This window comes from Corvus cornix, chromosome 20 (assembly GCF_000738735.6).
Source record: "Corvus cornix cornix isolate S_Up_H32 chromosome 20, ASM73873v5, whole genome shotgun sequence".
Lineage (NCBI taxonomy): Eukaryota > Metazoa > Chordata > Aves > Passeriformes > Corvidae > Corvus > Corvus cornix.
Genome location: NC_046349.1, coordinates 7,061,270 through 7,083,618, shown reverse-complemented (window position 1 = coordinate 7,083,618; position 22,349 = coordinate 7,061,270). Strand labels below are relative to the sequence as shown.

General features: G+C 52.5%; 2 protein-coding genes across 4 annotated transcripts; one reads left to right on the top strand and one right to left on the bottom strand.

The window, feature by feature from the left end:
* The first annotated feature begins 860 nt into the window (after positions 1-860).
* On the top strand, positions 861-8,772 carry LOC104687719 (BPI fold-containing family B member 4-like). Of its 3 annotated transcripts, none has more exons than XM_019284345.3 (12): positions 861-1,104; positions 2,776-2,884; positions 3,170-3,364; positions 3,450-3,915; positions 4,349-4,453; positions 4,925-5,071; positions 5,371-5,434; positions 6,058-6,118; positions 6,750-6,841; positions 6,936-6,978; positions 7,665-7,720; positions 7,888-8,772. In XM_019284345.3, the coding sequence occupies exons 1-11, from the start codon at positions 1,066-1,068 to the stop codon at positions 7,694-7,696; spliced, it is 1,353 nt and encodes a 450-aa protein (XP_019139890.2). In that variant the 5' UTR covers positions 861-1,065; the 3' UTR covers positions 7,697-7,720; positions 7,888-8,772. The 3 variants fall into 3 exon arrangements, with proteins under 3 accessions (XP_019139890.2, XP_010395261.2, XP_019139892.2); XM_010396959.4 differs by having other exon boundaries at positions 862-1,104; positions 3,170-3,355; XM_019284347.3 differs by lacking the exon at positions 3,170-3,364 and having other exon boundaries at positions 863-1,104.
* A 6,938-nt stretch (positions 8,773-15,710) lies between these two features.
* On the bottom strand, positions 15,711-22,279 carry CDK5RAP1 (CDK5 regulatory subunit associated protein 1). Its single transcript, XM_039563682.1, has 13 exons — positions 22,039-22,279; positions 21,329-21,432; positions 20,821-20,855; positions 20,021-20,121; positions 19,675-19,885; positions 18,842-18,962; positions 18,331-18,561; positions 17,981-18,078; positions 17,813-17,868; positions 17,567-17,697; positions 16,623-16,772; positions 16,082-16,222; positions 15,711-15,950 (listed from the first exon to the last, which is right to left on the bottom strand). The coding sequence occupies exons 1-13, from the start codon at positions 22,262-22,264 to the stop codon at positions 15,870-15,872; spliced, it is 1,686 nt and encodes a 561-aa protein (XP_039419616.1). The 5' UTR covers positions 22,265-22,279; the 3' UTR covers positions 15,711-15,869.
* Between the last annotated feature and the right edge of the window lie 70 nt (positions 22,280-22,349).

The following is a 22,349-nucleotide window of genomic DNA, read 5'->3' as shown; positions in this document are numbered from 1 at the left end:
TACATTCTTGTGCTCAGGTTCAATGAAGTCCAGCCCTCTCTTCAGCCACAGCAGGTGTTCAAGCCTGTAGGCATGGCCAGCTCTGGTGAAACCCCTGGGCTCAGGACAGACTCCAGGTGGGAAGGCTGCAGTCCCTTTTGTCCACCCCCAGCTCAGGGGGTGCACAGCTCTGCCAGCAAATGCTGTGTCAGACCCAAACATGTCAGACTCTTCAAGGCCGGGACCCAAAGCTGTGGGGTATCTTGTTCGTGTTGAGCACCCATCACACCATCACCTGCCCTGGGATTTACTGGGGCTTTGTCCTTGGAGCACTTAGGGACCCAGGGGGGAAATCACCCAGCAGCGCCACTGAACTCTGCATGAACCACATGAAACTTCTGCTAATTAAGGCTCTAAAGCCACCCGTTGCTCCTGGGGTGAGAGGGAGTAGCTGGGACAGCTGCATCACTGCTTGTGAGTCTGTCTTGCCCTGGTCCAGTCCAGATCCACCCTGAAACACACCTGGAACATCAGCATCAGATTTTTCTGTCATCTTTGATGTTACTTTTCCTTTCCTCTCTGTATTTATTTCCCTGTTTTATCTGTTGTCTCTCAAGTCTCCTTTAAACTGTGGAGATCTTTCTTGGATGCACAACCAGCTCCTGCTTGCCTCTGGGGCACAGGCAGTTTTCTAAGAGCAGACGGTGTGCCACAAACCCACACACTCTTTCATTTGTTTTGCAATTTGTGATGTTTCTGTATGCAATTAACTCGTTGGGAGGTAACTGCTCACCTCTCACTGTCCTTGGACTCATTCTGCTCCATACGATGGTGCCGAGCTGTCCTGAAGCAACCCTGGGACTCTCCCCAGAGCTGGTGGGCACCACAGCCAGAGTGAGGGGTGAGCTGCTGGGCTGGCTGGGTGCTGCTGGCCACAGCCCAGCCCTGCAAGGTGTGGTGGTCAGGGTCAGGCTGGTGCAGGGGTCACACTTCACAGCCCGTGAAAGGGAATTGTCCCTGCTCCATCCTTTCCTTGGCTTTCCTCATTCCTGCAGCTCGGGTATATAAAAGCAGCTGCCAGCAGCCATGACCATGGGAGCTCCACCTCGACATCAAAGGGTCCAGGTAAGTGGCACTGAAGGACCGTGGCCACTGTGCTGGCTCCATCAGGCGACCTACAGCACAGTGTAACCCGGCTTGGAAAGCAGGGATTTTAATGATGCTTTCCTTTGATTTTTGTAGCTGCATTTAATCATTTATGAAAATTAATTTTTAAAGCTAGCAGAGCTCTTGCTTGTTAAATTCCACGTTCATTCCTGTTGTTGTTAAGTTTGTGATAATGACTAAGCTGGCAGAAAGAACTGGGAGTTTTTTCGTGATCTTGGTGACCAGAATTCAGAGCAATTTTCAGCTCTCCAGACCTCATCTCGGTTAGTGTAAAATAAGTGTTTATCTGCAAAGCCAGACATGCTTTTCTGCATGTGCAAGATGCTCGGCTCACTGAAATATGTGTGACCGAGGAGCAGCACCCTGGTAGATATTGTTAATAACTGCAGAGATAGGTGCCTGCTTGGTCACGTATTCTCTCTAAGAGCTCTTCTAAGAGCCCTGACATCCATTTTGGTACCCTTTTGCAATGCTGCACACGTCTTTCAGAGCCCCTCCAACAAATCCCACTGATTTTATTTGACACGATTTTCAATAGAAGCTGCTCGAGCCTCTCTCCTTCTCCCCTGTTCAATAATCGCAGCTACAGGAGCTGTGCATCATTACGTGCTGATCAAAGGGAAAATGTAAAAGACAGTCGAGTGAATTAAAGTCTAATTTAATTGTGCCGAGAACTGTCATAGAGGGATTTTTTAAAAGTATCTGGAAGAGATAAAGAAGTTGTTCAGTCTGACCTAAATAATGTTATTTCTCAGTGCTGAAGCTCTGCAATCTGCACCCTGTACATTATTTTTCTCGGGAGGGACAAGCTGAGCTGTCTGTCCAGGACACGGACTGTCCAGGAAAGTGCTCCTAGAGCTGGAACCCCTAGCAGTGCTGCAGAGAGACCATTTTCTCATTTCTTTGCAAACACCTTTCCATGCATAAACAAACACTCCCCAGCCTGCGTTGTCACCCCTAGAAGCCCAGCTTGGGCAGGAACAGAAGGTCCTTGAAGGTACTTTCTTTTGGCCGGGGGCAGATCAAACAGAGGGAAAACGAACTCTTTTCACAGCTTGAGTGGAACAAGATGAGAAAAACAAACAACCTGCCCACGGGAAAGTGAGTCTGATTCTGGCTGTGCTTTGAGCTTTAATAACACAGGGTGCTCTTCACAGCAGGCAGAAGGACATGACTGTGACACTCATCATTTTTTATTTGGCTGTGCTCCTGTGAGCGTTTCTCTTTCAGGGCCATTTCAGAGTGGTTGGAAGCCATCTGTCTCTCTCAGTACAAGGTCCTCCTGCCTCACCTCCATCCCTCTTCTTCTCTTAAAATGGCATTTTCACTTCCCTGCAGCGTCAGACACCCAGCTCTGCAGTGGGGGAGGCCAGTCAGGCATGGCTCCAGAGCAGTGTGGCGCTGGGCTTCAGCTGCTCCCTCTTCTGCTTCCCAGAAGTGGGAAAAGGGTGCTGCAGGTCTGGGCTGACATCCTGGTACGAGGGGGATGGTGTCTGGAGGCTGCATGTCCAGGAAGAATCTCCCCACACCCCAGGGCCGTGCACATGAAGGATGGAGAGCTGGACCAGTACCCAGGCTGTCGATACCAATGTGGAGCTGGTGCTCAGGCTGATGTGGGTCTTTCCACAGGTGCTGTGTCAGGACATGCCACCCTTCTGGTATGTCATCTTTCTTGGGGGCCTCCTTCCCCCCTCCCAGGGTCTCCTCAACCTGCTGAACCCAGCACAACCTAGTGGTGGTGAGTTCAGATATTTTCTGTGTTTCCAAGGCAGAGTCATGGCACAGTCCTGTGATATTTTGGGCTCATGGCATGTCCCTCTGCTCATGAGGGAGCTGCCTCCTGGGGAGCTGCCTCCTGGCAGGCCCATCTCCATGGGGAACCCAACTTTGTTCAAGGATGCTCAGGGGTCCCTGTGAGAACTCACCAGCAGAGCACCCTAACGTGGCCAAACCAATCTTTCCTGTCAATGAAATCCTTCCAAGAGTGGAATTCCAATCAGTAACTGGGACTCCTTTGGTGCAGGTCTGCTTGGCACTGGTCTTACGGGCGGAAAAAGTGGATTGCCTGGCATAGGTGCTCTTGGTGGAGGTGGGCTGCTTGGCACTGGCCTCCTGGGAAAAGGAAGTCCAAGTGGAGCAGAAAGTGGAGGTCTCCTTGGTGTAGGAAATGAGCCCAGCGGAGGTGGGGTCCTTGGCACAGGCCTCCTAGGTGAGGAAGGTCCGCTTAGCATAGGGGAGGGTTGGAAGAGGAGGGTTGCTGGGTGGTGAAGGACAAGAGAGTAACAGAGTTCTGACTGTTGCAGGAGGACAACCTGGCAGCAACGGGCTGCTCAGCACAGGCATCCTTGGTGGGAAAGGCCTTGGAACAGGCCTCCTTGGTGGAGAAGGACTTGGCACTGGTATCCTTGGTGGGAAAGGCCTTGGAACAGGCCTCCTTGGTGGAGAAGGACTTGGCACTGGTATCCTTGGTGGGAAAGGCCTTGGAACAGGCCTCCTTGGTGGAGAAGGACTTGGCACTGGTATCCTTGGTGGGGAAGGACTTGGCAATGGTCTCCTCAGCAATGGTCTCCTCGGCAATGGTCTCCTTGGCAATAACAGCCTTCTTGGAGAGACAGGTCTGCTTGGCACAGGGCTGCTTGGAAAAGGAGGTCTCCTAGGCAATGGAAGTCTGCTTGGACTCAATGGTCTTCTGAGTGAAGCAGGAGGACTTCTGGGTGCAGGAGGACTGTTGGGTGGTGGAGCCTCCCAGAAGATGACACGCTACGCCTGGTGAGTCAGAAGCTCCGTGGTGGGGCTCACTGCAGGGTGACCCATAATGTCCAGGGGATCAGACCTTCCCTCTCATACAAACCACCAGTCCTGGGCTCGCAGCTCACATAAGGATCTGCAACAGGGGAAATTCCAACGAGAAATGGGAAAAGTCTTGCCTGTGGGAGTGGTGTGACACAGCCATGGGCAACACAGGAGGTGGGGGAATGTCCACCCATGGAGATGGCTGAGACTCAGGAGGACATAGCCTTGAGAAACCTGACCATGCTTTGAGATTGGCTGTTTGTGGAGCGAGAGTTGGTCCTTCCCCACCTTCACTTTTACCTGGGAATACCCACAGGTCAAATGATGAGCAGGAAGAGATGGGGCTGTAGGATCTGCTCCTGCTGATCCTGCCATCTCAAGGTGGGTTTGCCTCGGTGTTAACCCCCAGGTTGAAGGTATTGAACCTTGAGAACGCCCGAGTGTCATGGAAGGTCCTTCGTGGGACTGAGCTTGTGCTGAACCTGTACTCAAAGCTGGTGCTCCGCTTTCCAGGGTGAGCGAGGCTGGGGAGCGGGGCCACGGGGACCTGAGGGCACTGGGGAGGATGGGACACTCCTGGGGGCTCGACAAACACCCCCAAACACTGAGCAAGAGGCTGGTGAGGAAAGCTCTGGGCTGTGCTGCTGACTCTCTCTGGAACCATTTCCAGCTGTCCTCGTTCCACAGACACTCGCCATCTGTGGAAGTGTTCAAAAAACATGTGGATATGGTGCTTGAGGCCGTGGTTTAGTGAACATGGCGGTGGTGCTGGGTTGATGATTGGACTTCTTGATCTTAGAGGTCTTTTCCAACCTGAACAATTCTGTGGTTCTGTGATCTGCTACAGGACCAGGAGCCTGAGAGAAGTCCCAAAACTGAAGCACTGTCCCAGCCGAGGCCACGCTTGCGGTTCCACCACAGGCACCGCTCTCCTGTGCTGCTTTGGCTTCCTCCATAACCCTCCACGCCACTTCCTTTTTTTCAGGATTTTTCAGTTTCTGAGTGGCTCCTCGGTAGAAGCAAACATCACATCACACATTGCCCTGACCCAGGACTCCCCCGGTGACCTCAAGTTGGTGCTTAAGGATTGCAACCACCTCCTTGGTGGTTTCAGCGTCAACCTGCGGAAAGGGTGAGCTCCTGCAAGTTGGCAGCGGGGCAGAACTTCAGTCTCAAATCTGGGCATGGATTGACATCATAAAAAGCAGACTTTGCGATTCAGATAACAAAGTCCTGAGCATCTGCAATTCCTGGTGAAGCCTGGGGGAGCTGTGGGCTTGCGGCATCTCTTAACATCGGAGGAGAAGAGGGGGCTCCTCTACAGAGTAGCTCAGTTTTGAGCCGTGCAGAGGAGCTCAGTTTTGTCTTGATGTCAAGCCCTGGGTTTTGACAACTTCCCTGGTAATTTTTGTCTGTCTTTTTCCTCCTCAGCCTCCTCACCAATCTGGTGAGCAGCTTGCTGAACAAGTCTCTTAAGTCCCTTGTCCCTGCGCTGGTGAGTGTCTGAAGATTCTTTGCTGTGAAGCTGCATTTCAGCTCCAATCAGTGCTCCTGCCAGAACTGCCTGGCAGATTTACACACACACACACACGCACGCGCGCAGAATCACAGAACAGTTTGGATTGGAAAGGACCTCAAAGGTTAGTTAGTTCCAATCCCCCTGTCGTTGGCAGGGACAATATATATTGGGACAACCCATATATATATATATTTGTGCATGCACAGATACATGCCTGCAGCCCATAAGTGAGTTACACAAAATTGCTTGATCTTCCTTACAGTCAGAATTTATTTGTTAGGAGTAATTTCAATTCTATCACATGAGGTTACGGGGTAATTTATACTCAGCTGCTCCCTGTGGGGGTGAGAAAAAGCAACGGCCCCGTTTAGAGCAAAGGGGGCCTTTAGAGGATCTTTTACCTTGTTCGGTAGAACATTTTTAGAAGGGAGCTGAACGAATCATATAGCTCTTTTTCCATGGAAGAACTATCCCCTAGGATGAAATCAGAATGATTGTCCCATCCTGATTTAAATCTGTGAAACTCGAGCGGTGCCGGGGAACGCGCTGCTGCAGCCACGCTGTTCTCACTAAGATTGTGCCACTTGTTGCCATTGCAGCTCTGCCCCTTAGTGAACGTCTGGGTCAGCATCATCAACATTAATCTGCAATTCCTCAACCGTAAGTCGTTAAATTTTCTTTTCCCTATTAAGTTTTAGAGTCACACTTGGGGTTTGTGTTTCTGGCCACCTCCACGGGCAGTGGGTATCCCCAGGAGAGCTGGAGCTGTGGGAGCAGGGGTCTCTCTGCCTGGAGCAGGAGCAGCTTTTCTCCGCTGGCAAAGCTGCTGTGGGTGGCAAGGTCCTGGCTCACCACCACTGCCAGACACCACAGCCCTGCTCTTCTTATGGGTATTTTCCTAACCAGAGCTAGACCCAAGCTGCTGCCAGGAGTTGGCTATGCCAGGACCCCCAGGTGCAGCCCCACAGAGCCAGAGGGTTTCCCCTCCCCAGCTCTGTTCATGTCAAACCTCGCACACAATTGCTGCTTCACTGAAAGCAGAACGGTCCCCCTCAACATTTCCCTTGTGATGGGATCTGCACCTGGGAGCTCCGGGGCAGCAGCTTTCATGGGAACCTTTGAACTCCATGGAGTTTGAGATCTATAGGAAGGACAAAGGGTTTTCCTCCTTGCTGGGCAGTACAATGCTCTCCCGGCCTCTGCCAGATGCTACGGGTGGGCACAGGCTCCAGCAGGCTCAGTGACCCACAGCTAGTGCTGCCCAGCCCTCATGGCCTCTCCCTCTCCCCAGGTGTGATCTCCTTTGGGCTTCTGGGGAAAATCTACTCTGCTCTCTCCAAGCTGCCAGTGACAGCCGGGCACTATGTGGAGCTGGATCTGCAGGTACAGCCATGTCCCATCCTGTGTTCCATCCCATGTCCCCACACTGATGCCTTCCCTCCACATTCACATGCTCTAACATCCTGGTTCTTTGCAGAATTCCCCATTCCCAAGCACCTTCATTGACTGGCTCCTTCAGAGTAAGTTTGGACCCAGTGCTGCTGGGGATCCCCACTGGTGTCTGTGAGCCAGAATGGGGCAGCTGCAATGGGGGACACAGTCCTGGGTCGGGGCCAAGAGTGGGGAGGGTTCTCATGGCTCTGGGATGCAGCCAGAGCTGCCAGGTGCTGTGCCTGGAGCACTTGTACCTCACAGGGCACAGCAGTGCTGGGGGTGGTTGGGGTCCCTGGTCCTCAGAGATGGCCCCCAGCTCAGGTGTGAGTACCTTTGTCCCTGTGCAGTGGCAGGTCTGGAATACAGTAGCAAGTCTGTGCACTCCTACTTACGCCCTGCACAGCCCCGGAAAAGTCACTTCACCTCTTATAAAAGGATTTAATAATATTTGCTTAATAAGAGTGAATAATGGTTCTCAGGATGCTGCGAGGATTAATTAATATTTGCAGAGGTGATTGGAAGAACTTTCAGCTTCATATGCATGGAAAGTTAATATATAAGGAAGGTAAGGAAGAGTTGGAAGTCTTCCCAGCTTCCCCAGAGCTGTATTCCTGAGGGCACTAAATCATCTCTGCCCGTAAAACTGGGGGCTCTCAGGCCACTGCTGCATCAGGAACCACCGAGCCCAGTCCCGTGGTGGGGGATACCAGGGGACTGTCAGGCTCTGGGGACCCGGGAAGGGATTGCACTGACCTGGGTGTCTCTCCCCCAGCCGCAGGTGTCGATCCCGGGATCAATCCATAGGCGCGGGGCTGGCAGCACCCTGGGGTAAGGAGGATTTGCTGGCTGGGGACCTGGCTCAGAGCTCTGCTGCCAATTGTGCCGGTGCCAGTACCTGAGCTGGGTGAGAAGAGTCCTGACCCTGCTACCTGGTAGTGGGAGGTGACACGGGTAGCACAGGGCTGCCTAAAACCTCAACTCTGCTATCCCTCCAGGTCCCCCTGCAGGCGATTCCCAAGGAGGAGGAGGGAAGGGAGGAAAACAACTCAGTAGGTGGAGAATAGACATGAAAATGGAGAAACCCAACCAAGAAAACACTCTTTCTTCTGCTCTACATTTCAACCTTCTCAGATTTTTGTGTCTCTGTCCAGCCTAGAGTTATCTGTGCCAATGGTAATCTGTGCCAATGATAATCTGTGCCAATGGTGAGCTATGTCAATAATTAGCCATGTTGATAATTAGCCATGTCGATGATCAGCCATGTTGATGACACTGTGGAGCCCCAGGTCTTGCCTGTGTCTCTCCTGGCTGTCATGGCCACAAACCACTCGTTATGGCACTCACTGATGAAGGGATGACGTTGACCCCCTGGTTCTTCCTCAGGCCCACCCCAGCTGCGCTTGGACTGGGGTTTAGGCCAGGTAATGGCTCAGCACAGAGGGGACATTCCAGGTGCTGGAAGCAGACAGTCAGGCAGGGGTTTGGTCCCCTCAGGAATTTCATGAGTTTGCACCAACTGCACAAAACCTTCTGAGAAGGGAAGAGAGAAAAGGGACGAATGCAATGAGCTGTAAACACTTTGTCTTTGCTCTCTTTCTGCTTCTTGATTGGCTTACCATTTCAAAAGGGAATTCTGCTGTTTTCAGTGATTTCATACTGTTAAAAAGAGGCAAAAAAGCCCCCAGCCTAATCCAGGTGCACACTCAGCCAATTTGTTCCCAAACAGCGACGCTTTGAACTGATCAGAGTGAACGCTATCCTGCCTTGTAATCTCCAAGTGGATTTGGATGTGCTGCATTGTGGGTGAGGTGGATTTGAGGCAGATTCACACCCTTCTTTTTCTCCTTACAATAAAAATGATTTTTCTTCATCTGCATTCAGCATGTGACTTGGTTCCTTTCCAAACTGCCAAAGGATTTTTGCATTTGCAAGGGTTTTGTTATTTATCACTCCCATCAGCTACAGGAGTAACTCACATGTGAGGAATATTGAATAGGTGAGTCTGCTGGAAAGGTGGGGAACCACGGGGGCTGCAGCCCCAGAGCCGGGCCTGAGTGGAGCCCAAGCCCTGCCCAGGCTGCCAGACCCCCACTCTCACAGCTTAAAGTAGCTACAGAAATGTGGTCAGTGTGGCAAATAAATATTCCCCTCATTTGTATTTATGCAGATTTATTCTGCCCCTGTCCCTGAGCTGCTGGTTCTTTTAGTGTGTGTTCCTGCTCCCAGCTGTTGCCAGTGGGCTGGGAGCTGTTTAACATGAACAAGCACATCCCTGGGGCCCCAGGGAGACAGATCCCCCTCCAGGCTGGGGCTGGGACCCCCAGGACCCCGGGGAGAGCAGTGGCAGTAGCCAGCAAGCTCTTGGGCACAGGAGCTCGCTCCTGGCTGCAGTGGCATCAAACCTCATCCCGGAGCTGGCTGTGACACAGCCCTGGAGCAGAATGGCTGCACGGGGAGAGATGCCAGGGCCAGGGCCAGATTCCCGAGTCCTGCAGCTTCCAGATCCACTGACACAGCACCGTGTGCCACCAGCCACTTCCAAGTGTCCACACTGGCTCTGCTGGGCATTCCTGGTGGGCAGCACCAACACCCTCCTCTGCCTCTGCCCATCATGAGTCCCTCTGGTCCTGCCCAGGGCCCCAGAGCCCCATCCAACAGGCACAGGGGAGTCCTGGTGCTGTTAGCTGAGAGCTTGCAGCCAGCATCCTCCTGGGACACTCCCAGGGCCAGGGCTCCTGCTCACATCTTCTGAGTGGCTAAATGTTCCCCTGAAAACCTTGGAGGTTCTCGCTGCTCTTTTCCCAAGGTAATGGCGTGGCTGATGGCTCACCAGTGCCCCAACACCACAGCCCAGCCTCCTCTGCTGCTCCTCACTCCCTTTATCTCACCACTGTGAGTGAGCCATACCCTGAGCAGCCAATGTCACCCCTGCCCTGCCAATTAATGGCAGAGGTAACAATGCTAATGAGATGTGGGCACTGGGCGCGTCTGTGCTGCACCCAGTGCACCCCGTTCTGGCTGCAGTAACACCCACATGCTGGGTTGTCTGCCTGTGCTCAGAGCACAAAGATGAAGGGCAGATGCCAGGTGACCTTTGATGTCAGTGGCAGAGCTCTGTCAGAGGGGGAGGACGGGATGGGTGGCAGTGCCTTGGCACAAGCTATTGAATCCATAACGCCTCACTGGGCACCTTCAGTTTCCAGTTCCTAAGGAAACAGAAGGAGGAGGATGAAAGAAGGTGCCAAGCCCCATTCTAGGCTCACTTGCTGTGAATGACTGCAAAAAGAGGTGTAAATATTCCCTCGGTAACCATAGAGCCAAGATGCCAAAGCCCAAACCTCTCCAGGTGGCAAGGTGCCATGGGGCTGGGTCCCACCTCCGCTGCCACAGAGGCAGGGGTGGGCAGCCACTGGCCACTGTGAGCCCTGTGGGGACAGCAGCAGCATCTGCACTGGTCTGACCCACCAATATTAATAAAAACGGTACCATGGGGGATGTCCCTGCTGCTGCTGGCACCACCTGGGCACAGTGTGCCTGGACAGGTGACTCTGGAACAGCTCAGATCTTTGCCAGCTCTGGCTGCAAGGGCACTGATGGGGTTTTTCTTGAGGTTTCTCTCACCCTACTGGGTTCTCCTGTGGAGACTGCTCTGAGCCTCTCCCAGGCTTCTGCACCCCATTACACCCATCTGCTGCCTGGAGCATCCCAGGGGCACTGTCAGCACTGCTACTGCTCCTGCCAGGCTCTGCTGTGCTGGCTGCTTGCTGAGCATGGGATGGGGAAAGCTTTCCCATCAACAGTATAAGGGCTTTTCAAAATGTAGTTTGGATAAGAAATTATGGGAAGAATCTTTCTTTTATTGAAATGTCAGAATGTTTCCCTTTTTTAAAGAGAAACTGGTTTTGGAATTGCCTCCTGTTTGGTTCTGATAGCTTCAACCAAAGCTTCCTACTACTCTTTTTTAAACTTCCTGTAATTAAATTACAGAAAGATGACATAAAAAAAAAAAAAAAAAAAAAAAAAGAAAGGAAGAAGAAACAGATTAAAAGACACTAAATAACCCAAAGAGAATGGAGCACCTTGTTTAATCTCAAAACCTCATAATCAGCCTGGCCAAAAGTGAATTTCATTTCTGTTCCACTCGCTGTCCTCATGGATGCAGGAAGGGGAGGAGGACAATCCTTTCTGGCTGTTCATTTTCACAGCAGTGTGCTGAATATTAATCACCCTCAAACCCTCTGCTGGAGGTGCTGCTGCAAATTGCCCATCCTGCAGCCGCTCTGTAATTCCCACATGGGAGCCACAGCTGGGACCAGCGAGGGATCCAGCAGTGACCTGGCTCTGCAAGTGTCAAGCACACCCCCAGCAGTGTCCCTGAGCACCCTGACAGCTCAGTTAGACATGCCACCATGCATCAGGCTGTTGTCATCCTTGGGTTTGCTCCCAAGGAACTGGGCACCTTTCTCCTCCTCCTTAATGCAAGAAGTAAATGTAGGGCAACGAGGCTGAGATTTGGGTGTTTTCAACACTGATGGACTTTGCTTTTGACACCCTTGAAGACATAATGAGAAAGCCCTGCCTGCCCCCAGGCTGGCAGTACTGCCAGCTCCATGTTCCTGGTGGCAGTGGCAGCTGCCCCAGACCGGCTGCCAGGGAAGGTGGCTCAGACCCAGCAGGAACAGGGACCCTGGGCAGGGGCCCCCTTGAAATAATGTGAAATAACTCCCTTTCACATTTCCTAGTGGAAGTTCTGCTGAAGGGGAAGAGCCTTGCCAGGCACACGAAGCACAGAAAGCAGTCCTCTGTTTTTCACAGATACAGCTGTCCAAAGGAATTGCAGCACCTTCACCTCATGGGAGGCATTTTAATTACTCTATTGACTCGTGCTCCTGAGAGCCCCAGGCGTGTCAGAGCTCAGGCTGGGATCAGAGGGATGCAGAGAGACAGGAAGGGAATGTGTGACCATTCCTGACAGCCCCAATGCAGCCCCACCACAGTCCCAGCACCCTGCCCTGCACACCTGGTGCTGGGCCATTCCACGCTCTCTCTGACCAGCATCAGACCTTCTTCACATCTCTGATCTGTGTCTGACTGTTAAATAACTCAGCAGCAGGGGAAAAAAAAACTTGAAAAAATATCTGGAAGATAGAGAGCCATTAATGAAAAACATCAGAAAATAGATATCAAGTAATGACACCGCAAAGAGAGCTTATTAATAGGAAAGGCTAAAGATAAAACTAATTTAAACCTGATGAGACAAGACATCTCATCTTCAGGAGAATGAGAAGTCAATAGTTGTCTGTCAGTAAAGGAAATAAATTGCTCACAAGGGAGGAGGGAAAGCCGCAGGACTCCTGGGCCCCAGAGAGCAGTGGTGCCTGTAACAGACTCTGAATTCACAAACCCCCAGAACTCAGAGCTGCCACTCACCACCGGTACCTCTGTCATTGCCATGCAGGTCACAGCCCAGCAGTGCTCTGGGAAGCACATGGACATGGAGGGAGGCTGGGGACAGACAATGCCAGCCTAGGGGGGCTGCAGAGCAGCTTGGGGCTGGTCTGGGGGTGCACCAAGCAGTGGCAATGGAGAGCTTGTTGCATTTCCAGCACAGCACAGAGTTCACCAGCGGCTGCAGAGGAGCCTGTAGGAGCAGCTGTACTTGCCCTGCCAGAACCCAACCACTTCCAGAAAGAAGTGAACTAAAGATAGAACTGGTTTGAGAAGTGGAAAACAGTTTCGAAAGTTCTTTATGTTGCATTAAATCCCAAAGCTCTGTGCAAAGAGCTCGCTTCAGAAATGGTGATGAAAAGCTACTGAAGGAAAACTCCCTGGACCCACAGCCCACAGCAGTCCCAGAGCAGGGAGGAGGAGGAGGCCTGGGGGAATTGGCTGGCAGGCACATGGAGCCTGTCTGCTGGAGTGAAAAGAGAGAAAGAGGAGGAAAGCATTTCCCTTGGCACCGGCTGGCAGGCTGCTGGCATCACTCAGAGGCAATGCCTTGTCACCTGCCACCACCTCAGCAGAGCGAGGCTGCAGCTGACCTAAAGCAAACTGTGCTTACAGGCTTCCACCAGGGAGAACGTCCATCCTTCCCTCCACCAGCACCATGACATGCAGAGGGAAAACAGACTGCAGAGCTCCAGGGGCTCTGGGGAAGGGCATGATACACCGTGACCAGCTCTGGCACTGGGAAAAGCCTGACTGCTCTGCCCAAGCTGCTTCGAAAGTCTTGGAGAAGGGAGCATGTTTGGGCAGGTGAGCGTAGGCAATGACGGGCATCAATTTTGAGACTGTCCTGAGGCCAATAAAAGCCAGTGCTGAGCAGCGAACAGAGGCTGTGAGCGCCCGCTGCTCTCTGTCCCTCCACTCCCTGAGCACAGCCAAGACCTGAGGACAAACAAGTTTGTTCTTTGATGGGGGTCCGGGGAACAAACGGGCTCTTGTTCTCCCTGACAGCGACCTTTTTGCCAGGTGAAGCTATTTGTGTGTGCGGGTGATGTCCAGCCTCGCCCACACACCCTGCCAGCAGAAAGGAAAGTGCAGGCTGTGTGTTACAAAATTCCGGTGTCAGGAGACACCCTCAGGGCACGGCTGCTGTTGGAAAGTAAATGTCATCCCAGCACTTCAGGTCTGTACTGGGAAACCTGATCTGCCAAACGCCTCCTTAGGTGTTTGCCCATGGGTGTAACTGGGGCACGACTGGCTGGAAGGGCACTACTTGGACCTGCAGAAGGCACAGGTGTACGTCAGAGTGGGAGACGGGAGGTCCGGGAGAGTTCAGGGCTCTCATCCCTGCTCAGGGTGGGAACAGAAACGTGCAAGAAAGAGCACGAAGTACAAGTTCAGCTTTCCCAACAGCTGGATTCAGGCAGCAAACCTGAGAAGTGACACAGAAATTGCATCCCACCTCCAGGCCTCAAAGAAAACAACACATTCCTTCTTCCAGGCAGTGCCAAAGGACTGACTCGGCCTCCAAGGTCACCGTAAGCACTTCCTAATGGATGCTTTGCTGCCTTAAAACCTCAGTCTTCATTCCCGAGGCCTATAAAAACTAAAGAGGCGAAGCAAATGGTGAGTGCTGTGGCTCCCCAGGGAGCCCGTGCAGTGAGCATTATCACCTCCTCATCAAAATGTAAAACCCAGCTCTCCTCCTCATTAGTCTCCCGCTCTTAAAATAATGATTGTAAAACGGCCACAGCTGGCCTCAAAACAGGATGGAGGGGGGAGGGCACACTGTCATCTGCATTTCCCACTTGGAATAGGTGCTCCTGGAGAGGTCAAAACGAGCAGGGGAAGGTGGGTGTCAGCCCTTTCCAGGGTGTTGGTTTGGCCCCTCATCCCAAAATGCCCGGGAATCACGAGCTGAAAGATCTGCCATAGGGCAGTTAAATTAGGCCACTAGCCTGTGGGCTTGATTAGCCGAGCACGTCGGCCTCAGTGCCCAGCACTTCTGAGGGGTGTTGCTTATACATCCTGCTGCTTCCTTTGGGATTTTATCCCAAACTGCTGCCTCCTCCTGAAATCCCCCTGGGCCAAAGGCTCACCCTCACTGGGCAGCAGAGGTTCAGGCCCTGGTTTGTGAACTTGGGCCAAAGACACTTTCCCATGTGGAAGCAGGAGGGCAGACCAGCCCTGTGTGCCTGTCAGCACCTCAGAGCTCACATGGACTGCGCTGACTGTGCAGACTCACTTCTAGGAAAAGGGACTCAGCTCTGAGATAATAAGCAAAATGTATTTGTTTCTTGAAGCCTAATGAATATTCAGTGAACCATGCTATTTTCAAAGAGATACAATTATAGCCCAGAAAGAGCTGAGCGGGAGAGGCGGCTTTCGAGCAAAACCCTTTCATGTTTATTTTAAAATTCTGCAAATTCATGTCATGACTGCCCTGCCACCAGCTGTTCCTTCAAAACTGGTCACTGGACAGAGCCTTTTACATGGATTTATTTTAATGACACGATTATCTATATGAAAAGGGGTGATCCCTTCTCACATGTCCGTTTACTCACAAGTGCAGGTCACAGGTCCTTGTTTGAATTTCACAGAGCAGGCTGGAATGTGACACTGCAGCCAGGGTCAGCTGCAGGCTGATGAAAACAAGGAACTGTCAGATGTACTTGAAGAACTTACTGGCCATTTAAATTAGCACAACCACTTCTATCACTGAGCAAAGGGAAGGACATCCATAGATGTTTGAATCACAAAACTGCACCCCAGGTTTTAAGAGGAGAGAGATGACCCTCAACTAGCAGCTGTCTCTTCCCATGCATCCCCCCAGGACGGGAAACAAGGAAATCTCCAGACAAGACCCAATCCTCCCCAGTACCAGGGCAAGGCTGCATTCCTTCAGCCCCAGACACAACAGATTCACCGGTGCACGTTAAACACCATTTTTCATTCCGCAGTCCAGCGCCACATTCCAACACACGAGCATGGTGTGGGTTCTTGCATCCCCTTTCCAAGCATTTTGCCAATATTTGGAAAGAATTCATCAATCTTCTGTTCTCTCTACCCTTTGACAGTACTCCTGCCATTCTCCAGCAGCTGCTGGAGCTGTGTTTTGTAGGCACTACCAGCTTTTGCAGCTCCTAAATTCAGCTGAGCTCATAGGAAAGACCTGCTCTGCACATCCATCTCTCAGGCTGGGCCATGACAGAGGACGTGATTGCAGTCAGAGGACAGACCAGCAGCACTGCGAGGGTGGGACAAGCCTCGGGGCAAGTCAAAATACACAATCTCACAGTACTTTTGTAAGTTCACACATAGCTTCCATTCCTTTGAACCTGCATGCATCTATGAAGGGTAGGTTGGCACCAAAGCAGAAACATATATATGTATTTTATTATTTCATAAATAAATTTTAATATACATATATATCTCCCTGTTTCTACTGTATCTCCACCTGATCACAACAAGAACCTCCTTGCTTCTTCCTGGAGAAAATATGCTGCTTTCATCCAAGGGCAGCAGAGATCCCTCAGTGAGAAGCAGCAGCACGGGACAGGGTGGTTCGGCAGAGCGGAACTCCCTGCAGGGTCTGTGAGCTGGCAGAGGTTACCTGAAAGAAACAACACAGGTCCTCAGGCACAGAAAGACTGGGGAGGATCCATTCTAATTTTAGGCTCTTCTGGCAGCAGCTGGCCTAGAGAACAGCACTGTGCAAGGAAATGAGCACTGCAGGTAGGTCACCTTCACCATCACGTAGTCCCCTGGTTGGGCTCTGCCTGGAGCCCCACACTCGGCAGCATCCTCCAGCTCAGCGTCGGGGAAGATCACCTTGATGTTGCCGTCATTCCTCCCACACAGCTCCGAGGCAGAGCGTTTGCTGGGCTGGAAAGAGGACAGGGAACATTACCTGCATGGCAATTGCTCTGATTCACTGCTGAGCTTTATTGCCTCGGGAATTAATTGAGCACTATTGATGGTATTAAACCCACATTAACCAAGCCCTGGAACAGAGTCCTGTGGCCAGAGCTGCTGGTTGACACTCACACACCAAAGCACAAATTCTGTGCTTGGCCAGAGATGCATCCCTAACCGATCCCATCCCCTGTGCTCAGCTCAGTGCTCTGGAAAAGTCAGGCTGTCTGCTTACGTGTGAAGAAACAGTCTTGGGAGTCCTGGGATCACATGGGGAAAGCAAGAAGGGAAGGCAGAAGTGGTGACTGCTGTGCACAGTCTCAGAACCAGCAAGAAGGGAGGATAACAATTCCATTCCAGGCACACTCACCCCTTCCACAAGCACCAGCTGGGCCTGTCCCACCAGTGCTGCGTTGGCCCTCGCAGCTTCCTCCCGGAAGGTGGCAATGAGCTGCTCCAGCCGCCGCTTCTTCACGTCCGTGGGGACATCGTCCTGCAGCCGGTGATGCGCCCGGGTCTTCTGCACACACACAGAGCCAGTGCAGCCCCTCAGCACCCAGCCTGAGCTCAGAGCCTTGTCTGACCCCAGCCAGCTCCGCTGCTCTTCCAGCAACAGCTTCCCAGCATTTCAGTTTGTATGACAACAGAACTATTCCAGTGCCAGCCACCTGTCCTCGTGCTACTCACATCTTTATCCTCCACCTTTTGATGCAGGGCACTGAGTATCAGTGGCTGTGAAGCAGTTTAGCAGCTCCTGTGGGGGATGTGCCTGTGCCTGTTTGTCCGTAGACCATTTCTAATCTATCTCTTGAATCTTTGCTTCCTTGTGTTTCCCAACCTTCTGTCCTCTTCCCCAACAGTATCATACACTTTGGAGAACATTCTAATGGACACTAACCAAATACCCACTCTTCTCATGGAAATACTTTCTCAAAAATTCACCACTTCCCTCCAGACTTGATGGACAGTCCTTATACCTGGGCTCCAGCCCACCTCCATCAGCACATTCCTCATCAGCAAATAATGTACCTGCAGCCTCTGCTGACACAGTTGCTTCCCTGCAATGACCCTGCAGTTACAAACCCTGACACTCCTACAGAGGAGCTGGAAGCTTCCCAGGCACAACAATAGCCCTTGCAGAACCACGTACCCTGCAAGTGCTGCCTGGGAGAAAAGAAATCTACCAGTAGACCAAGTCTTTGGGTATGATTTGCAACAGCTTTTTACAAAATGTGTTATTGTGAGAAACAGCACTGACAAGTTTAGGTGACACACCTAGAGCTAACAGCCTTCTCCACCAGGGCCTGCACTCACCTGTCTCATACTATAGGCAAACAGGAAGCCAATGTTGTAGCGGACCTCCCGCAGCAAGGACACCGTCTGCTGGTGATCCTCCTCTGTCTCTCCGCAGAACCCAGCGATGAAATCACTGCTCAAGCTCACTCCTGTAACAGAGACACAGCTGTACACTTCTCTCATGGAAGAGAGGAACACAGCACTCAGCAAAGGACAGTGAGATGCAGTTGTGCTGAGTTCAGATCAAGCCACAGGAAAACACACCTGGAATAGAGTCACGCACATGGTGCACAAGCTCTAAATAGGCTTCTCTTGTGTATCTGCAATGAAAAGCACATGGGTTTGCTAACTGGAAACCCTAGACATCAGTGAGGAGAAACCAGCAGGCCAAATCAGAGGGCAGGACACAGGGCTCCTCGTGGGCTGACCCACCCTCGCCGCATGGCCTCCAGGACTCGTGTGCTCCCACTCTGAGCAGGGAGGTGCAGCTGTTTGCAGATGTTGTGTCGCTCCTGGATGAGCTGCAGGACCTGTGGCAAGTGATCAGGAGATGTCTCAGACAGGTTAACTCTACCAGGATGCCAAGGGAAGAGTCTTCCCTGGGTAAAAGCCAGCAAACTGCAAACCTGCCAGCTTTAGCCCCAACATCCAACTCCCAGGAGCTGCTGTTCCCACTTTGGGAACCCACGTTCTCTTTGGGGAGGCAGCACAGCCCACACTTCACATTTCAGAGCTGCCTCCCTGCCTGCAAGCAGAGGCCAAGGTGCTTATTTTACACGTGCCTCATCAGGAAAATCCTTGGGGTGTGGAGAGGTGAAACGGATCCTCATTTCTGGATCAATCCTAGAGACCTGGTCCAGCAGGTGTGCGAAGCGCAAACCTCCCGATTTGGCTTTGTAGACTGTGCTAAAGCCACGGCTCAGGCCTGGGGCAGCCACTGACTGAAACTGCACCTCAGACAGGTCTCGAAAGCTGTTGACATTCTGACCCAAGAGGGTCACTTCTTTCACTCCCTACAAAATAAACAGGGGAAGAAATGTAACTCAGGCAGGATGGCTGAGCTGCAAGGGCAGCCATGGTTTTACTCAAAGGAGTTTCCAACAGAAGCCCTCCCTTCCCTGTCTGCCATGGAGTATTACAAGGGGAATCAAAGCCACTGGTGGAATCCCACAGTAACCTCATCTCTGCAGATAAAGGCAGTGACACTGGTTACAAGTACCACTGAAGACACTGTCACCAGGAATCACCCTTTCTCCCATGGTGTGGGACAGGTGGGAAGAGGCTCTGCCTCACCTGATCTGAGAGCATCCTCACTTCCTGCAGGATGGAGGCAATGGGGCGGCTCCTTTCCCGGCCCCGGGTGAAGGGCACGATGCAGTAACTGCACATGTTGTCACAGCCCCGCATGATGGACCTGCCCAGAGGTAAAGCACAGGTCACACCATGACTGCTCCAGAACCATCCGTGCTGCATCCTGCCCAGGGTGAACCCAGTAGTGCTGCCTCCAGCCAGCTCCATACACAGAACACCCACACTGGATTCAGCTTGCCCTGAGCTAATACCTCCTGATTCTTCATGCACATTTCCAAGAAAGCTGGAAAGAACTAATGAGGCACAGACTTCCACTGCAGCCTGGCAGTGATGAAAGATCCTTCGACATCCCACTCCTGCAGAGAGTGATACTGTCCTTCCATATGCCAAGCAGAGTCTGATTTCATGTTTGGCAATGTCATCACCAAAATGAAACAATCAAAAGTTATAATGTGTAGAGGATTAGAAGAATAAATAGCAGAACTTGGGGCAGGGCACCACAGAAGGCAGGGGATGAGAGTGGCATGAACTTCAGAAAGGGACAGTGGAACAGAAATCACTCAATGCAGCATCAGGCTGAGAGTCAGCATTCCCAAAGGAGAGGGAGAGAAGTCCACAACAGCCAGAGCTCAGGAAACGCTCTCCAGGGCTCAGTCACACAGCAAAGCAGCAGCAAACACACACACAGACTCTGTAAACTCAGTGCAGCCAGGGCACTGCATCTCCTGGGCAGCTGCTCTCACTGACACATCTGCTCTGCACAGCAGATTTCCAAACCCGAGCCACAGAAACAAGCACTGGGAAAAGGCACTCACACAAACGCTGTCCTGCCACCTGCACTAGTCTGGACAGGCAGGATGTCAGCATACGTCTCATCTAGGGACAGCAGGACGTTGGCAGCTTGCTGGCCAGACTCTGCCACGGCCAGCAGCCGCGGAAGGTCACGGTAGGCATCAGGGCCTGCCACGACATCGACCAGCTTCTCCCTCTGCAGAATCTCCTCCTTAAGCCTCTCGGCCATGCATCCTGCCAACAAAGGAGAAGGGCCCTGGTGAGGCAGTGCCCACCTCCCGTTACTCCCCCGCAGCCCTTCCCAGCTGCTTTCACCCCAGGGAAAGGCGGGTGCTGCCGGTGGGTCCAGGTGACGCAGCGCGGCCGTACCCAGGATCCCGATGCGGAGCGGAGCACGAGCCTGGGGCCGCCGGGCCTTCAGCGACTTGAGGTGCTGCAGACGGTTCCAGATGGCCTGCTCTGCCTTCTCCCTGGGGAGACACGAAAAATGGGTATTCCACCTGCTGCACCCGAGCAGAGCCCCAGCCTTAAGTGGCCCAAGTGCTTTGTGAGGAGAATTCAGCTAAAGGCAGGGAATCATCCACCTGATGGATCGAATGGCACCTGAAAGTGCCCTTTGTGGAGTGGGGATTATGTCTCAACTCTATCTCATCTGCTGTCACTTTGCTTGCTTTAGAGCATCTCCACTGCAGGAACACCTCAGGGGCTAAGCTCTTGGGGAGAAAAAGTGCCTAGGCCACAAGGTACCCTGCAAGTGACAATGAGCATTTGGTATCTTCTGCATTCACAAAAAACAAGCAAAGTTCCCTTTATATCAAGTTGCCCCTAAACATATTTCTTGCATTTTTGAAGTACAGACACTGTACTAGAGAGTCGCTTCAAGAGAAGACAGAATATTTAAAAATAAAACCATTAATTGTGCAGGTCTCTCACTGCCCATGGCATATACACAGAGCTTACACTACCAAAGAACTTCTCACTACATAGAGAAGCGATTCATAGCACAATTAACGTTGCAAATCACAGCACCAGCCAGCCCTACCCTCAGCTAAAGAGCCAGTTTCACCCCTGCACACTGCTTTCCTCATGCAACACATTTATTGCCTGGGTTTTCAAATGTTAATTCCTTAAAAGCTGTCCCAAACCAGCAGTGACAAACATTTCCTTACCTCACGGAACAGGTGACAAGAAGAATCACATCTGCCTAAATAGAAAGCAACAAAAAGAGAAGAATTTATAAAAGCCAAACAATAAGTTCTGATGCCCTGCCCAGGTAACCTGAAGAGCCAGACTATAAAACTCACTTAACTCAGGGAAAAAGACCTGCCTGAGTACACGGCAGGTTTCAACAAACAGAGGTGCAAGAAAGAAACAGAAGACAAGTAGAGTCTTCTACTAAATGGTTAAAGTAAACTCAAAGATGAGATGGGGGGATCCCGCTGTGTCCAATCCCTCTCCAACTGAGAGGAAGCCCAGTAGTTTAAAGAAAAAAGACAACCCACAGCTTTCTACCACACTTGTTAAGTAGCTTCCTTCGCTCCGAAGAACACAGACTGCAAAACTCATAACATCTCACAGGATTGCACTCCAGAGAAAAGCTGGGACTCACAGGCACAGCCAGGATGTGAGGACCCTGCAGCCTTGTGCTCCAGAAAAGCTGCCAAGGTGCTGCCTTACCTCATCCAGCTCCTTTGTCCTGGCATAGCCATTCTTCTGCAGGATGGCCCAGGCAATCTCCGTGTCATTGACGTTCATCTGGCAGCCGTAGGTCTCCAGGTACACTGCAACAAAGGGCGTGTGACGCAGGAGCCTGCTCAACTCCTGTCCACAACCTGTCCTATCAGCTCTATGGGAAGAAGTCTTCAATCCCACCACTAAAGTCAGGGAAGCAGCACCAAAGCTGCCAGCACCTGCAGCCCACAAAGAATAAACCAAAGGACAGACTCTGGGAAAGCTGTGTGTTCTGCAAGAGGACATGGCTAGGCCGTGACTGCAGAGCAGCAGCAGCAGCTGTGCCCTTACTGACATACACACAACACTCAGGGCAATGAAAACCATGCCCTGCCAGGGCACCACAGCAACGCAGCCCCACATGGGGATGCCACAGCCCCACGGATAGCCCAGCACACACTGCAGGCCAGTGCCAGGCAACCAACTCCATGGTGGAAGAATACACACGACTTTGCAGCCAAGGACTAAACTCCTTCTAGCGTCAAAACCCCCTCAGGGCCCCAGAAGCTCCCAAATAACCCATTTCCCCCACTTTGCTCCGGCTGCGAGGCACCACTGTCAGCACGGGCCTTACGGCTGCCCTTTGACAGGGCAGCGAGGCCACAGCCGCAGGGTTCGGCTGACCCCAACAGCTCCGGCCCCGCAGACCCACACACCTTTCGGGGCCCCGGCGGTAGAGCCCGGCTCAGGAGGCAGCTCCAGCGACGGCCCCGGCTGCCCCGCGGCAGCGGCCCTCAGGAAGTGCCGCAGGTCGGGCCCCGCGGGCAGCGCGACGCCGCGCCCCGCCGGCCGCTGTCCCGGCCCGCAGTACGCTCTGCGGGCGGCGGCCCCGGGCGGGCGGAGCAGCCCCGCCGCCCGCAGCGCTCGGGCCCCGGGCAGCATGGCCGCGGCCGGGGGGGCGCTTTGGGGGACGGACCGGCGGGCCAGGGATGGGGCGGCCCCGCCGTGCGCTGACACAGCGGCCCCG